General features: G+C 38.5%; 1 protein-coding gene across 3 annotated transcripts in view; it reads left to right on the plus strand.

Annotated features, from left to right (window-relative positions):
- The window catches only part of RNF144A (ring finger protein 144A), a 100,287-nt gene extending 91,730 nt beyond the window's left edge, over nt 1–8,557 (plus strand). For all 3 annotated transcript variants that reach the window (XM_070732950.1, XM_070732952.1, XM_070732951.1), the window contains exons 6-8: nt 606–753; nt 1,710–1,799; nt 7,968–8,557. In XM_070732950.1, the coding sequence (XP_070589051.1) occupies nt 606–753; nt 1,710–1,799; nt 7,968–8,099 (370 nt within the window). In that variant the 3' untranslated portion in view covers nt 8,100–8,557. The remainder of the gene's footprint in view (nt 1–605; nt 754–1,709; nt 1,800–7,967) is intronic.
- Nucleotides 8,558–18,557: the final 10,000 nt, after the last annotated feature.

The raw sequence follows: 18,557 nt of genomic DNA on the forward strand, positions 1-18,557 counted from the left end.
AATTCAGCATTAGTTCCTGACAACCCCCCCCCCCAACTGTCTCTCCTTTAAATTCCATCCCCAGGTGTGCCTTGTGAAGGGAATTGGGGCCCTTTCCTTCCTTGTAAGCCACACAACCCACATTGCTCTCTTCTGCATTCTTCCCTGAGTGCCCTAGGATGAGGGGATGGGTCTTAGTCTTCATTTGAATCCCGTCTCCCTTTTTTCTACCCCTCCCCTGCTCTGCCCAGCCTGACTTTGTGCTCCAGTTTCCTCCACAGCCAATGGAGCCACTCTCCCATTCTGTCAGCTGTTCATCTTCCATCTCAGATTCCAGACTCAGACAGGGGCATGACACTATGAAGCCTATTTAGGGTAGAGTAGATAGAGTTGAGCATTTACTGCCTGGATGCCCTTCTTGATGCCTACACAGGGTTCAGCGCAAATATTTTTCTTTGCACTCTAGGAGAGAGAAACATCTGCCAATAACTAAGATTGAGGTCTCAACCTTCCAAGTGGGAGGTGGGAGTCTTCACCATTGGGCCACACAGAAATAATTTCAATTAGAAAGTGACAAATCCTGAAGGAGTATTTGTTCACTAATATAATCAATCTGTTTCTTCCAGTTCTGTTTATAAAATAGAAGAAGATGATGCTCCAATCAAGCGCTGCCCCAAATGCAAAGTTTATATTGAAAGGGATGAAGGCTGTGCCCAAATGATGTGTAAAAATTGTAAGCATGCCTTCTGCTGGTATTGTCTGGAATCACTTGATGTAAGTTTTCATTTTAAGATGAGAATATTATTGTTCCTTAAAGCTGCTGCAATCAGAAAATAGACTTTTTAAATGCCATTTTATAGGATATTCCAAATTTGTAAAAATGAATAGACCAACATTGATAAGTTAACCATTTAAATATTAAATTATTTATTATTATGTCACATTTGTAGAAGTAAGAATTGGTTGTATTATTGTTCTTTAAAGCTGCTGCAAACAGGGCCCCCAGAAAATAGACTTTTAAAATGCCATTTTATAGGATATTCCAAATTTGTAAAAATGAATAGACCAACATTGATAAGTTAACCATTTAAATATTAAATTATTTATTATTATGTCACATTTGTAGAAGTAACAATTGGTTGTATACAGCGGTGGACTATGAGCCGGAACGCTAAATTGCTCTCACCGCCGCGGCTCATAAGTTCTTGCGGGACCAGCGCAATTTTGCTGCTGTATTCTTTGGAGGAAGCAAAATCACGCATGGAGTCGCAGGTGCGCCTGTGTTTCAGCATGCACGGAAGCAAAGAACCCTCGCCGAAACACGGGCGCACCTACGGTTCCTTGCGCAATTTTGCTTTCTCCACAGGTGCAGCAGCAAAATTGCGCTGGTCCCACAAGAACTTACAAGCCATGGCAGTGAGCGCAATTTAGCGTTCTGGCTCATAGCCCACCGCTGGTTCTATACATATTCATTGGAATGGAATAGAATAGAATAGAATAGAATAGAATAATAAGAACAATGATGTTGCTGGTAATTGTGCTATCATGGGCATCTGCATCATCCGGAGTGAATGACTTTTTCACTTGACTTTGCTTATTTTGGGCTTGTGGCCAATGAGAGTAGGCGTGGATATTGCTGGCCTTGCTTAGGAGAAGCATTATGAATATTTGCCAACATCCAAAAGCCTCCAAAAAGGTTTCCCCCCCCCCCCCCCCCTATTCTTTTCTAGGATGACTTTCTCCTTATACATTATGACAAAGGACCTTGCCGAAACAAGTTAGGTCATTCTAGGGCATCGGTTATTTGGCACAGAACACAGGTAGGTGCTTCTCTATCTTTACTATGTAGAGTTTAAGTGAATTTAAAGAAATACGGCTCAAAAATTCTGAACTAATTCCATCTTTATGGAATAATTACTCAGATAACAAATGAGTACAAGAAAATAGGAAATAGTGGGGTTTTTTTAATGATGATAACTAGCTACTTTTGCACAGTCGCTGTACTTTTTTACAGTTAGTTTTGTTGTTGATAAATTTTGCAAAGTGCAAAGAATCACAAGAGCCATTTGTGGAGTGGTTAAGGCACCAGGCTAGAAACTGGGAGACTGTGAGTTCCAGTCCTGCCTTAGGCACAGACCTGGGTAACCTTAAGTTACCTCGCTCCCTCTCAGCCTTAGGAAGGGAGCAATGGCAGACAACTTCTAAAAAACCTTGCAGGAAAACTTCAGAGTTTAATCCAGGCAGTTACTACAGTGGGAAATAACACTGACTCCAAGGCCCAAAGAATCACAAAGGGCAATCCTAACTTACACCAGAGAGGATGGGAAGAGACTATCTCCTCCCAACTATACTTGCTAAGATTACTAGGATGGAAAGAGTTGAGGAAGGTTTTCCTTGGGCTTCTTCTCTGGAATATATTTAACCTTTCTCATAATAAGGACTTTCTACAGGAGAACTTCTATCTGTTTCACCTGCCTGCTCCTCTGCCAATGCAGTTTGCAGGGAATATTTCAACATCTTTCTTCATGGTTAGGAAGGAAGGAAAAGTGGTTAGGATTGTGCTCTGGTTTCATTTGGAAAGGAAATAAAATAATTCCTGGAAGTATTGCAGTAACCTAAGGGAGAGGGAGGGCTGCTAGAGTTATTATGGATAATGTAACATAGCAAGCTGTGAAGGAGGAAGCCACAATATTTTTCATGAAGTGAAACAGTCATAAATTCACCCCTCTGCAAAATGGATGGTTAAAAAATTAAAATATTGTGGATTTTTGCAACCACATAGGACTTCCAAGTATGCAGTTACATAACGCTTTAAATCTCCTGAAGTGAATGTTGTTCAACCCTGCCATCTGGTGACAAAAAACAGACTTTCACTCCCTGATGAAAAATAATAAAAGTCTAAATATTAAGTACTTAAACATAGATTCAATTTTTTCTTAAGAAAAAAAACACAATCTTAAAATAGACTTTAAAATAAATACGACTGTATTGTTTCGACAGCTATGTGGAAATCTGTTTGAACACTACCTCTGTTGTGCTAACTTTTAGGTTGCCCCTTGTAAAATCAGGATAATTTTACTTTCCATTCTTTTGTTTAAGAAGTTCTGGTGAGCTTAGCAGGTGGTTTTGAGTCCGGCATTAAGTATGAGATTCATATCTAATAATATCTTGCCAAATTCAAAATCTCCTATGATGCTTTAGTTCAACCTCACAGAATCAGAATAAGAATAATCAGAGCACTCCTCTCCTCGCAATAGAATACCTTACTCCACCAGACTTGGAATATTAGGATTAGACAATTTACAATTACGTCACCTCTGACCTGATTTAAATGTAGTTCCTAAAATTATATACCAAAATGTCCTTCCTGTCAATGACTACTTCAGCTTCAAAAGCAATTAAATGCATCAGCATGTAATAGATTCAAACTTAATGTAACCTGCTCCAAACTTGACTGCAGAAAATACGACTTCAGCAATAGGATGATCAATGCCTGGAATGCACTACCTGACTGTGGGTTTTTCTCCAAACCCACAAAACTTTAACCTTAGACTATCTACAGTCGACCTCTCCCCATTTCTAAAAGGTCTTTAGGGGACGTGCATAAGCGCACCACTGTACCTACAATCCCTGTTCTACTGTTCTATTGTCCTCATTTATCCATACTTTTTTTTGCTTATGTTACTACTACTATCATGTACATGTTTGACAAAATAAATAAATAAAATACTCCAGAGATGAGGGATGACCTTCACACAGATCCCTGCCATTCCTTTTTATTCCTTCCTTTACTCTGCCTGATGGCAAATTTGCCCTGCAATGCTTTTGTCCCTATCCTTATCCTTGAACTTTGTGTCTTGTTAGATCAGTTGGTGACCCCACTTCCCAAACATGTCTCTTTTCTGAGATGAGACTTGGGGAATCCAACCCGTTTTAGTTCTGGAATCACTATACTGTATACTTCTCCTTCAGTAGAAAAAGTATTTATTGGCTGCAGAATTGTAAGTGCTGTTCGATGCAGCCTCTGCCTTTTGCATTGATGGAGAAGCCATGTGGCCCATTGAGGCTGATCTGTAACAGCAGAACTCTCCAAAGCTCTTAGGACTAAAGGGCCAGTTGGGTTCATCAGTGTGGATTCACAAACGTCTTTTCACTTGTCCACAAGAAGTCCAGGGATTTGGGGGAGCCCTGGAAATATGCATAGCTAGTAGAAACAATTTCCATTTGAAAAGGGACTAATGAAAGGGAAGGGGAGAGATCAGTAGGTTAAATTCTTTAGTATTTTTCTTGTGTAAAGGAATCTCAAAACATTTGCCAGTCTTCCCTCTTGCACTTGGTCATCTATTGCAGTGTTTTTCAACCAGTGTGCCCCAGCACACTAGTGTGCCGCAAGACATGGTCAGGTGTGCCGTGAAGAAGGAAGCTCAGCTTCTGGTCTCACAACTTTTTGCTGAAGGTGCAAAGAGCAAAAAGTTGTGAGACTGGAAGCTGAGATTCCTTCTTTGTGCCTTCCAAGTTTTTCCAGCAGCTGCAGCGCCCCCACCCGGTTGGAGATTCCCTGGCAGCGGTGGCAGGTGAGATTTGGGGCCCGGCGAAGGGCACCGGGCAGTAGCCATGGGGCGGCAGCTGTGAGTGGGAGCTCCAGGGTGGAGGCACCGACGGTGGCGGCTGGACGTGTTGCTGGACGCCTTACATGCTGGTGCTGCGCTGGGCATTGGTGCAGGGCTGGCACTGGCCCACTGGCTGACTGGGACGGAGGTGCCAGACCCATGCCCAATGCAATGCCAGCATGTTAGACATCCAGCAACATGTCCAGCCGCCGTTGTCCGTGTCTCCGCCCTGGAGCTCCCGCTCGCAGCCGACCGCCCTGCCGCTCATCCCGCGGGTACTGCCCAATGCCGCTGTTGCCGGCATGGTGTACAAGAGAAAGAGAGAGAGGGAGAAAGAAAGAAAGAAAGAGAGAAAAAAGATAGTGAGAGAGAGAGAAAGGAAGAGACAAAGAAAGAGAGAGAGAAAGCAAGATAGAAAGAGAGAGAAAGGGAGAAAGAAAGCAAGAGACAGAAAGAGAGAGAAAGAAAGCAAGGGAGAGAGAAAGAGTGAGAGAGAGAGAAAGAAAGCAAGAGACAGAGAAAGAGAGTGAGAGAAAGAAAGCAAGATAGAGAGATAAAGAAATCAAGAAAGAAAGAGAGAGAGAAAGAACGAAAGCAAGAGAGAGAGAGAGAGAGAGAAAGGGAAAGAGAGAGAGAGAGAAATGATAGCAAAAAGGGGAGAAAAAAAGAGAAATGAGAAAATGGTTTTGGTTGGTGGTGTGCCCCAGGATTTTGTAAATGTAAAAAATGTGCTGCGGCTCAAAAAAGGTTGAAAATCACTGATCTACTGACAGCGTGTCTGAATCTCAGAAAGAATTGCTTCTCCTCACCCAAAAGCTTCCTTCCCTAGATGTGCTTAATCTTCCTTGGTCTCTACCGTCAGTGGCAGAGGAAGAAATGAGAGCAGCCTCCATTTGGAAACCAGCTTTTCCATTTATAGCATTTTAGCATTTGTTTGTTTATTATTTGGATTTCTATGCTGCCTTTCTCCACACATTAGAATATTATGAACAAAATCCAGAAAAACAAATGGCATTAATATTTTTAGATGCAAAAAGAGCATTTGATAATGTTGACTGGTCCTTTATGAAACTATAACTTAATAAAATGAATTTTGGAACTAAAATTTTCAATATAATTGATGCTATATATTCCACCCAAACAGCCAAAATCATTCTTAATAATGACCAAACAGAAAAGTTTGAAATACAAAGAGGAGTTAGACAAGGTTGCCCCATTTCACCACTGTTATTTATTTTAACATTAGAAACTTTATTGATAAAGGTAAGAAAATATAAAAACATTAAAGGTTTAGAAATTTAAAAAGAAACATATAAACCACAGGCCTTTGCAGATGACGTCTTTATATTAGAAGATCCATTAATTTCTATTTCAAAGTTAATAGTCTCAATAGAAGAATATGGGAGAGTAGCTGGTCTGAAAATTAACAAAAATAAGACACAAATATTAACTAAAAATATGACAGACCTTCAGATAAAGTAATTAGAAACAAAATCAAACATGAAGATAACTAAGAAAGTAAAATACTTAGGTATTTGGATATCACCAAAATCCATGCCATTAAAAGAAGATGATTATACCAAACCTTTAAAACAAATTAAAAACAACTTAGCAATTTGGAATAACCTGCAGCTAGGTAGGGTCTCTACAATTAAGATGAATATTTTACCCAAAGTTTTGTTTTTATTTCAAGTAATCCCGATAAACCCAGGAAAAGATTTCTTTAAAGAACTAACGAGGATAACAAAAAAATTTATATGGCAAGATAAAAAACCAAGAATAAAGCAGTGCGCATTAGAAGATGTAAAGGAAAGAGGAGGCCTTGCCCTCCCAAATTGGAAGTTGTATTACCAAGCTGTAACTTTAACTTGGATTAAAGAGTGGCTTACCTTACAAAATAGAAGATTACTAAATTTAGAAGGACATGACTTAATGTTAAGGTGGCATGCTTTTATATGGTATGAAAAGTATAAAACACATTCCTACTTTAAGAGACATACAATCAGAAAGGCACTTATAGAAGTCTGGAATGATATAAAAAAAGATCATTTCTTAGTTTTGCCAGAATGGATATCCCCGATTGAAGCTTTAAGTTCCCCAAACTTAATACAAGAAGGTAAAATGTGGAGATACAGGGACCTAGTAGATAATCAGTGGAATTTAAAAACAGACCAGGAACTGTCGGAGGCAGGTATCATTATAGATTGGTGGCAATATGCACAGATTAAGTCCAGGTTCCACAAAGATAAAACAACATATATACTTAGAAAAGAGAATAATATTTTAGGTAAACTATTAACAACAAACCAAGGAAAATTGATTGGGAAAATATATAAATTCTTAATTAATTGTAAAATTATAGAATGGATACTAAAAGACAATATGATTAGCTGGTGCAGAAACTTAAACAAAGAGATAGATTTAAATACTTGGGAAAGGGTATGGACATATAACTGGAAAATAACAAAGTCAACTTCCTTTAAAGAAAACCAAATCAAGATGTTTTAGAGATGGCACTTGCCACCAAATAGAATTTCAAAAATGTTACAAACTAAGTCACCTAACTGTTGGAAGTGCAAAATAGAAATAGGTATTTATTATCACACTTGGTGGACATGTTCAAAAGCAAAAGAATACTGGAACTTAATAGAAAAATGGTTAAGAGAAATAACACAGCAAGAAATCAAGAAAACACCAGAATTCTTTTTATTAGGTATATCAAATAACAAATATAAAAAAGACATATATTAGTTAATAGTTCATATATTAGTAGCCGCTAGGATAGTTTTTGCTCAAAAATGGAAAGAAACAGAGATTCCAAAAGAAGCAGAAATACTTAAGAAAATCTTAGAATGCGCCGAGCTCGACATGATGACGAGGCGGTTAAATAATGAAGAAGATTCAGAATTTTATGATATTTGGCAGAAGGTATATACTTGGTGGGATAAAAAGAAAAAGAGATAAGCTTGTTGTTATATTACTTTGAAAATTTGAATTTAATAGTAAAAGCGTATCAGATTGTGATTATCGATAATATAAATTTAATTTCTCTTTCTCTTATCTTCTTTATTTTAGTTTGATTTAATCTAGAAATTAAGAATTTCTATATATATCCTTATAAACTTTTAGATGTGTTTTTATGTAGATAATATATTTTGTAGACGGTGTTAAACAATAATAAGATCTTTCTTCTTTTTATATCATGAAGACTTCTATTTTGAGCGGAGCGACTGTAGCTCCACTAAATGTTATATGTTGTGTTTGTTATGTTTGTCTGAGAAAAGCAATAAAATATTTTAAAATTAAAAAAAGAAAAGCAGAACCAGAAGAACGTTTTTTCCATGCGTGTTACCTTTTTCTTTTCTTTTCTTAATGCAGGTCGTGGGGATCTTTGCAGGATTTGGCCTGCTGTTACTGGTGGCATCACCCTTTCTTCTCCTCGCTACTCCGTTTGTCCTCTGCTGCAAATGCAAGTGTAGTAAAGGAGACGATGACCCTCTGCCTACTTAGAGAAAATGAAGAAGGGACCTACTCATCATCGCTGTCTGTTTCCTACACCCCCACCCCCCCTTTTGCACTTAATCTTGTTAGTGTCTTGCCTTATTCCACTTTTGAGTGAGAGGTGAGGCACCAGAATTCCAGGAACTACTGATACCAGAGTTCCTTATCCACCAGTCAGATTATGGGTAACAGTTTAAGGACTGGCAGAAAACAAGCTGAACATTGGAATTGTGTGCATCCATGATCGGAGTCATTCCTTCTTCTCTGGGGGACAACATTCTCTGGGACTGAGACCCACGACCCAGATGAAAATCTTCATATATCTATTCACATTAAACTGAGAGGTTCTTTACCCTTGGCAAAGGTGGTTTTGCAAACCCATTGCCAATTATAATGTGTTCATTTTAGATGTGACTTCCAATAATCTGTTTATTAAAATCAATTTCTTAATATTTGCAATTGGAAAACGTCTTAAGCATTCTTGTCTCATCTCCGCTGCCCATCTTCCTCACACAAAGTAATGGCATCCAGATAGGCCTTGGATTTCAAAAAGTGCCATTTCTGGCCTACTAGTGTTTGAAAATCTATGTAAGCTAAATAGGTGGATATGTCTGCATTTTGTTTTCGTTTTTAATTTACTTGAGGGTCAGGGGGAGGATTTCAACATTTTATGATTGAATTATATGGCCCAGAACTGTTACATAATCAAGACTCTTTTAAACATCAAGGTGATATTAAATCCCTAATGTAACTGTTCTCAATTTAGAGGACTTCAGATTTAACAGACCAATTCTGTTAGAACAGGAATATGCCGTGTTGGGAGTTTATTTATTTATTTATTACTTAGATTTGCATGCCGCCCCTCTCCGAAGACTCCGAAGAGTTGGCGCCATGGCAATTGAGGAATAGTAGGGGAGAGGAGAAAGGGAAGGGGCTGGGGTGATTGGAGACAGGCTGGCCAGTAGGAGATGCCACTTTGGGAGATGCCAAGCTGAGGAAGGTTGGGTTATGCATCATGCCCAGATTGCCAGCCTCGTCCAACTGTGCCTTTTGTTTCCTACCTAGATTTGTTTCTACCTATTTGCTACATGTAAATACAGCTGCTCTAATCCGGTATCCTTTTACATATCTAGGGAAAAAAATATTTTGTAGAAGCCAAGCATGTTCTAAATTTTGGGAAGTTCTGAGGCTTATGATTTCTCTTTTGGCAATAGATGTTAACCTGAAGACATAACATTCACCGTCATTTCCCACTTGGACTCTGCTTTGCCAACCATGAAAAAAACAGAACCAGTTTTCCTTTAAGGAATTATGCCATTCCATGACAGGAAACATCACTTGTATATTTACCTGTTTCTTTTGTTCACCCTGAGGTTCATCTTCCTTAAAGCCTGAAGGTTCAAGGCATGAGTTTGAGGAGTATATGGAAAGTGTAGATGTCGTCTCTCTCTCTCTCACACACACACACACATAGACACAACATTTTTTCTAATGTCCGACAGGTAATGATAATCAGCCAGAGTGAGGCACATATTATGTGCTTTGAGCACAATTCATTAAGCTGTGTCTGGATGGAGAAAGATAATATATAGATGTTATAGTCCCAACTAAATTCAAAAAGGTTCTGTTTTCTCCCTTCCGTTTTGCTTCAATTGTTTAAAAAGCCTGCAGTGATAATACATACTTTAAAAACTTTAATACATACTTTAAAAACTTTAAAATACTTCTTTTAAACTACTACTATCTTTGTGACATATAGTATTGTGACAAAAGGCATTGTTTTAAAATATCCCCCTTCCCTTATATTTTGACTTATATTTTCTTTATATTCCAAAGGACCATAAAATGGACATCTGGCTACAGTTGATAACTCAACCAGTAGTTAATTTGTTTTGAGTGAAAACTATAAAGATATTAGATATTAAATTAGGAGAAAGTATTAGCTCAGAATGTTCTATAAGCAAATGAAACCCGGAAATGAAAAACATATTTCATGCATATGTGAACCAATTGAAAGAGAAAATATTTTGTAGCATAATAAGGACATAACCATTGGGCTGAGGGTTTGTACTTGTTATCTAATGCAAATCTGACCGCTGCTGTTCTTCTGTAACAGAAAATTAATCCATTGATTGCATTACTTTAATCTCTCCCTCTCTCCCCCTCCCTCTCTCACTCTTTTTTGCTAGTAACAAAAATGAAATCACTTCTCCTAGTTTTCCCATTTATCAATTTTCAAATGATTAGTTGATGTAAGGAGCGACATTTGCCTCTGGCACCAGTGGAAAAAACCTAGTCATAATTGGCATCCAAGATACAGCAATCCTTTCAAACTAGTAGTGGGAATTGGAGAGATGGAATATTCTCTTTGTGATCCTAACTGGAATCTTTGCACCTCATCCATGTTCTTGACATAAATTAAAAAAAAAATATTTTAGGCAACCAAGGAGTGGTAGGCATCCAGTGAGGCCAAATGATAAAATGTGTGTCAGAATATCATTGCATGAGCTCATAAAGGCAATTGCAACTAACTTTTCAGCCCTTGTCCCAGCTCTGCCTGACGCATGTGTCAAAAGCATTCACGGTAGCTCCTGTTTGAATCATTTTGCAGGCATGCCAGGGGCCCTTCAAAGGTGAAGCAGGAGCAAATTGCCATTGTAAATTTGTGCATATGCGAAATACCCCCGCAAAGTAGTTTTACAAAGGGTTTTGTCCTAGGAAATGGCAATAGTGGCATTAAGGGATTTTTAGCCATCATGCTTGCTAATGCACTTCTGCAATTGACAAAACTGGTCTTTTGTGTCTAAAGGCCCCTGCTGGTTCCTGCTTTATTAGACATGTCATCCTGTCTTATTGGAGTCCAAAAGTATTTAGGTACAGGTATGTGCCATACAGTTGAATCGTCCCTGCTCATTGAACCATGATTTTTTTTAAAAAACAACAACCCTTGTATAGAGAAGCATGGAAGAGTCCTGCATATCGATAAATGATGTTGACTTACAGTAAAAGAAATACATTTTGTTCCTGTATTTGAAATGTAACTACATTTTGTGCCACTAACACTGTGATGTATAAAAGAGCTGTTGAATGCCTTTGGATGTTGTTTTGTACTTTGGAATCATATCAAAGACTTTTATTTGTAATTTCAATAGATATTTTAAATGAATCTTCTGTCTGTTTGGGTTTTTCCCTCTGCCCTTGTCTTAGTCTACTCTGGAACCGTTACTACATGCAACCAGAGTTACCACTACTTTCCCTGGTCAAGTGGTGATGACCAGTGATGTCACTTTATATTCTTACAGGATAGTGATGTCTTTGGTAATGGACAGTGTTCTCTGTTTACGGAAGCCCCAAAGCTTTAGTAATTCTGCTCTCACTTTCTGCTACCTTCTCTAGCTTCTCAGAACCTTGTCTTGCCCAAAAGGATATGATTCAATAGAATTCTTTATTGGCCAAGTGTGATTGGACACACAAGGAATTTGTCATTGGTGCATATGCTCTCAGTGTACAAAAAAGAAAATACACATTTGTCAAGAATCATGAGGTACAACACTTAATCATTGTCATAGGGTACAGATAAGCAATGAGAAAACAATCAATATTAATAAAAATCTTAAGGATGCTGGCATAAGGCCATCTGATGGGGAGAAATAATCATTCAGTGACATTTCCCCTCTCCCATTCTGTTGCCAAAGAAAGCTCATAAACCAGAAAACTATCAATTTATTCCATTGTAGGTTGGCCTTCTATCACAAACTGCACTTTGTTTGCTTTCTTCCAGGCAAAATAAATCATGAATGGTTTAGAAATAAAGGGTTGGGTCCTTACTGTTGCTTCTAATCTACCCAACCAGATTTCCCCAGCCAGCCTAGCATATTGCTTCTCTTCAATTGAAGTGAACTCTCCCTGCATTGTCCTCATGCTTCCAGTAGTTTTTCTAAGGAAATGAACAATGCGGCATCAACTTGGATGCATGGAATTTCATGTATGTGTTTGTTTGGATATGCAGGGCAGACGTTCATAATGGAGATGAAGTAAGCAGTAGCCCTCTCCCTAATCTTAATTAATATGCACATTTCCGTATCATTTCCTCTCACAATTCAGGGCAATAACTTTTAACGGAGGGCAGAAGAACTGCTTCATAAGCACTGAGCATATTTGGTGCTCAACAGCCACCATATTTCTGCTATCAGTTGTAAAATGACAATTATTAAAAGGAGTTAAAGAGGATAATTAACTTCTTTGCCAGCACTGCTTTCTAATAAGAGGAAGGAATGTTGGCCAGTATGATCTGCAGTGTTTCTGTGGCATGTTTCAGTTTTGAATGATTAACTTAGTAAAGGTTTATCATTAAAACCAAACCAAAACAGCTCAATTCTTTGAACAGCCAGGTTGCCAGTCCCAATTACAATCAGGAGGAGTATCTTTTTTAATTGAGATATTGTCAGGGATGATATTCACGGACCTGTCCTGAAGATCTTGGCAGCCAAATAGGTACATATGTCGTATCTTGAGGACTACTTATGCATCCAAGCAAGAGAAGTCCATTGTCTTGTGGGTTGCTGGTTCCATTGTTGAATTGTTCTCAAATTTTGCTTGGATTCCATTGGGATCTCTCTTCATGTAACTTAAACCCTTCATTCCAAGTTTTGAGAAAGAGGAGATATTGATCTCGTACATTTTCACATTTGAGTGTGGGAATCGTATTCCTTTCCACTTCAGTTTTTCCCCTTAAGACCCCTTCAACCTTCTTTGAGTCCGAGTCCCCTGATCATCTCCAGTTGCAGAACATGTTTTCAATTATTTTTACAGTGTAAAGCTAGAAACAGACGGAGAACTCAAAACAAGATCTCACCAAAGCAGGAAGAGAAATCACATATCTGTTGACGTAGCCAACGTGGCCTGTTTTGCATTTACTTCTGACTCAAACATTTGTCAGTTTTCAGTCAGCTCTCTCCTTTTTTTAAGTAGGATTACTACACTCTGTATCTTCCTTGCAATGTCAGTGTAGATTTATTTATTTATTTTGCACTTTCTTTATGAAATTCATAACTTGTGTTACGGTATCATTTATATAAGGAGAGTTTACAATCATTAACATCATCAAATTTAAAAGTGTTAGGCATAAAAACGGAATTAAAATTAAGGCAGAAATAGACTTCCAGTGTTAATGTCATGCTATAGTGGCTGGAACGAGTGGGATTCCGCTTGTTTCAGCCAATTTCTTCACATTTTGGAAGCCCCTAGAGGCAAATTGGGGTTCACTCAGTGGTTTTGTGAGGAGAAGTGCAGCTCCGGTGGGACCAAAGGAACTCTCATAAACAGCATGAAGAAACTCGCCCTTTATGGCCGTTCTGGTGGCGTGAAGTCCCAAACTTTCAGCTCAGAAGAGAAAGGTGGTTTTTCCAGGTGGAGACAAGAAGATGGAATTCGGGTGTTTGGGAGGAGAAGCTCTGTGGAGATGATATATGGTGATGGAGCATTTTTTAAAGACAGAGACATACAAGACTAAGAAGAATTTGGTGATAGTGGATTGATAGCAAAGATTGTTTTCCGAGTTGAGATAAAGAGAGGAAAACTGCTGGTGTCGAAGAGAAGGAATTTTGTGAAGAGGATCTGCAATGATGGGTGACTCTGAAAAGTGGCGACAAACTTGGAGAAGAAGAGGGGGAAATGGCACACCCATGATGAGGGGAAATGAAGTGAAGAAGAATTTGGCAATAGCGGATCATAAAAGAGATTGCTTGCCGTATGGGAATAAAGAGAAAGAGACTTGGTGTCTGGTAGGAGGAACTTTGTGAAGAGGATCTATGGTGACAGGACGATTCTGAAGGATGGTGACTTCTTAGAGGAGAGGGGGGAAAAACCTGTATACCCGATGTTCTGTCTGGGTTCCCCCAGACGTCAACACCAACTAAAAAGAGTAGCCAGACACGCTGGTAAAAAGCAAAGTCATTTTATATCTTTGAAAACAAACACAAATAACAAAAACTGTTCTTACAAACTGGAATGCTATGAAGCTTCACAGAAGAGTCATGACGGCCAGACAATACAACAGGCTTCTTGCTGGCACACACACCACTGTAGATAACAAAACCCACGCCTCCCCCAAGTTTTCAGCCTTCGAGGCCACAAGCCAGAATCAGAGACGCCAAGGATCGAAGCAAGGTCACAGGACTCCCAAAAGATAACTCTCCACAATACAGGAAGGGCGGGCCTGCCTTTTCAACCTTTCTGAGGAGAACCACACCCAAACCCAGCTGTTGCCTATTAGGGATGGAAATACCTGGCTAATTGTCCCCTTCTTTGTGCTGCCCTTCTCTGCCGCATATCTATGATGGCTTGTGCGTTCTCATCTAATGACTCCAGGCTACTCGCTGGGGAGAGCTCCCCCCCGGGGGTCTCAGGCTGTTCTCCCTCCTCTTCGTCCTGACATTCCTCTTCCCCGTCTGCCTGGTCCTCCTCCTCCTCCTGTTCCTCGTCCTCCCCCTCTGAGCATGGAGCCGGCAGAGTTCCAGCCGTTCCCTGAGGAGCCTCAGACTGAATCACAACACCCGAGAAGAAAGAGAATGAAGCTAGGGAAGAACTCTGTGATAGTGGATAGATAATAGAACTCTGACCAAAACCTCTGCAGTCTGGTAAAAGGGACTGATTTGAAAAGAAAAAAAAGAAGGAAAAACTTTACATAAAGAGAAGATTGGATGGTACCGACAGAAGTTGTGGCAAATATACCGATATTTATATAGTTGTAATATTTATATCTTAACCTAAACGAACATTATAAGTCCAATAAATAACTAGATAAATTTATAGTGGTTCAATTTACATTATTTAAAACAAATTATATATATTACACATATTAACTATTATGGGATTATTATAATTACTTTATATGCTATTTATACACCATATATATTTATTATTATTAACAATATATTAATAGAAGAATAAGATAAATAGATTGCTATAAGATGTTGTTATAGCTCTATAGCGTCATTTTGAGGGTAGGAGTTGAAATAATTTATGTCCAGGACGCGAGGGATCAGTAAATATTTTCACGGCCCTCTGGTTGACTCGTGCGGTATACAGGTCCTCAATGGAAGGCAGGTTGATTGCAATTGTTTTTTCTGCAGTTCTGATTATCTTCTGAAGTCTGTCTCTATCTTGTTGGGTTGCAGAACTGAACCAGACAGTTATAAATGTGCAGATGACAGACTCAATACTGCATTTTTTGGAGTGTAAGATGCACTTTAGTTTTGGGGGATGAAAATAGGATGAAAAAATCTACCTACCAGGTATTCATCTGGCTAACATTCTTAGTCTGTTTAAGTTCAGCACATTATTTTATCCCCTGGTTAGGACTGAAAAAGTCTTTTTCAGAGGGAGTAGGAATGAAAACAAGCTTGCAAAGACTTAGGGCAAGAAAAACCTTCAGAGGGAGTAGGAAGCCAGGGAGATCATTAGCACCTAGTTAGGGCTGGAAAAAAAGCTTTGAAAAAGCTACATTTGGAGTTTAAGATGCACCCAAATTTTCAGCCTCTTTTAGAGAAGAAAAAGGTGGGGTCTTGTATTCCAAAAATACAGTAATTCCTCTGTAGAACTATCGGCAGCTCCTTGGGCAGTTTGAGCTTCCTGAGTTGGTGCAGAAAGAATCTTTATTGTACTTTTTTGATGACTTTTTTGATACTAGGTGACCATTTTAGGTCTTGAGATATGCTAGAATCTAGAAATGTGAAGGTCTCTACTGTTGATGCTGTCTTGTGTAGTATTGCAAGAGGTGGTAGAATGGAAGGGTTTCTCCTAAAGTCTATCACCATTTCTATGGCTTTGAGTGTGTTCAGTTCCAGATTGTTCCAGTCGCACCACAAGGCTAGTTGTTCCACCTCTCATCTGTATGCAATTTCATCGTTGTCTTGAATGAGACCAATCTCAGTTGTATCATCTGCAAACTTCAATAATTTAACGGATGGATTGTTTGAGATTAGTCATTGGTCTATAGAGAGAAGAGAAGTGGTGAGAGTACAGAGCCTTGAGGGCTCCCTGTGCTAATTGTACAGGTATCTGATGTGATTTTGCCTAGCTTCACTTGCAGCTTCCTCTCTGTTAGGAAGCTTGTGATCCATTTACAAGTGTGTTCAGGTGCTGTGTTCAGGAGAAATGAGAAAAAAACCAACAATCGTAAGATAAACTTTAAGAAATAGAAAAGGCATTAAAAAAAGAACCCCAGAATAATACAATTATAAAAGAATGGGATCTAATGAAATATTAAAAACAATTTAATCCAACAAAATGAAATGGCAAGGAACATAACAACAAAGCAAAACTATTTTGAAATGGCAAACAAATGTGGAATAGAGTTGATCCATAAATTAAGGAAAGAAAAAACAAAAAGACTGATACAACAATTAAAGGACGAACGGGGGAATATGGGTTATAAGAGAATAAGAAGGATTGCTCAAAATCTTTTTCAAACACTGTATAGCCAAGAATACATTAAAGAAGGGGACATCGTGAATTATTTACAAAAGAGAAATCTACCTAATACAAGAGAAGAAGATAGTTAAATGCTAAATGAGAAGATAACACTATTATAAATGAAAGGAGCAATTAAAAAACACCAGAACCAGACAGGATTCCCATGGAATTATATAAAATACTACAAGAGCCACTAGAATAAATTATGTTCAAGATATATAATGAAATGTTACAAAGAGCAAAAATATCAAACTCCTGGATAGAGGCCTTTATGTATCTAATTCTTCAATACATTTCAGTTATTTATAATTTATTTTGTAATCTGAATGGCTAGGTTGCCAACTGAATTTTTCTTTAATTATGCTATATATCCTATTTCTTTTACAAGCAACTTAAAAAACAAAGCATCCCTCACTTTATTTTATTAAAAACCAGCAGGGTGCAGCCTTTGCACACAATATAAAAGAATATTAAATAGCTTTCCTACTCAAATATTTAACAGAGAACAGACAAATATATGCATAGTACTATTACATAAAACAATGCATTTAAATGTAAGAATGACCATTGATGGTGATTGGGTGCATTATTGATATATATTTTATTTACTACATGATAGTGTTTTATATGCTAAATAATGGTAATTTAAAACTTTTCTCCCAAGGCCAAGAGTATCTGCAAATCTTTCATAGAAAGCAACAAAACAGAAAACAGCAAAATGTTTTCTATTGTTATTCTAGCTTAAGAAAACAAAACATAAACATAAGATTTAAAAAATATATATATTGAAATCAAATATTTTGGGGGGAAATACCAGACCATGATCTCTTCTGCTCCCTTTCATAGTTTTTCAAGTAGTCAGAATTAATAGTTTTTTTTAAAAAAAAACAAAGCCAGTCATAAATTAAAATGTAATATAAAAACTAATTAAAAAGCTACATATAAAATAAATTTGAATGGATTAATATTTTCATTACTGCCTTTGCAAATCAAAATTAAAAGAAAAACCCACATATGCACACCCCAACAGAGTTACCAGATTCTCAGTAGTGCATAATAAAATAATTTAAAAAAAGAAAATTACTGTATTTTTTTGGACTATAAGACAGATCAGTGTATAAGACACACCACGATTCAAACAGTAAGTAAGGGGGGAAAAGTTTTATCCTCCCCAGACCCCAGACCTGTTTTTCACCCATTTTTGCAAAAAACTGGGCACACAGAAGATTTGGGAAGTCTGTAGAGTGCTCCTGGAGGCTGGGGAAAGGAAAAAACACCCCTGTTTTTGCAAAAAATACCCTACTTTTTGTCTGGTTTTGGGGGAAAATTGGGGTGTTTTTTTTCTTTTTTCCAACCCCCAGGAGCACTGTGCAGGCCTCCTAAACTCTCTGCGTACCCAATTTTTGTGAAAAATGGCCCCCATTTTCACAAAGATTGTATGTGGGAGTGGGGTTTTGGGAGGGCAAAAATGTCTGTATTCGGTGTATAAGATGCACCGACATTTCCACCCACTGGTGGGGGAGAATGGTGCATCTTATACTCTGAAAAATATGGTAATATCAATCTCAATTCAACACCATGCTATGCTAAGGTGACCAGATGTCCCGCTTTCCGTGGGACAGTCATGCTTTTCCATTATCTGTCCCACGTTGCGCACCTTTTCAGAAATGTCCCAATTTCCTTCCTCCCTCCCTCTCTCTCTCTCTCCTCCATGGTGACAAGTTGTACTTCCTGTGTCTCCCAGGTTGTACTTCCTGTGTCACCCAGTACTTCCTGTGTCTCTCTCAGGGTAGGCCCCGTGCTGAGGCCATGCTCGCAGGACACGGCCTGGGCACTGGCTGCCTGTACATCGCGGAGAGGTGAGGATGTCCCCTGGAGAGAAAGGGAGGGAGGATGAGAGAGAGAGAAAAATAAAGAGAAATCACTCCACCCCACCCGTCAATGGTGTCCTGCTTCAGCAATTTAAAAATCTGGTTACTTTATGCTATGCCA

The sequence above is a fragment of the Erythrolamprus reginae genome, chromosome 1 (genome assembly GCF_031021105.1).
Source record: "Erythrolamprus reginae isolate rEryReg1 chromosome 1, rEryReg1.hap1, whole genome shotgun sequence".
Classification (NCBI taxonomy): Eukaryota; Metazoa; Chordata; class Lepidosauria; order Squamata; family Dipsadidae; genus Erythrolamprus; species Erythrolamprus reginae.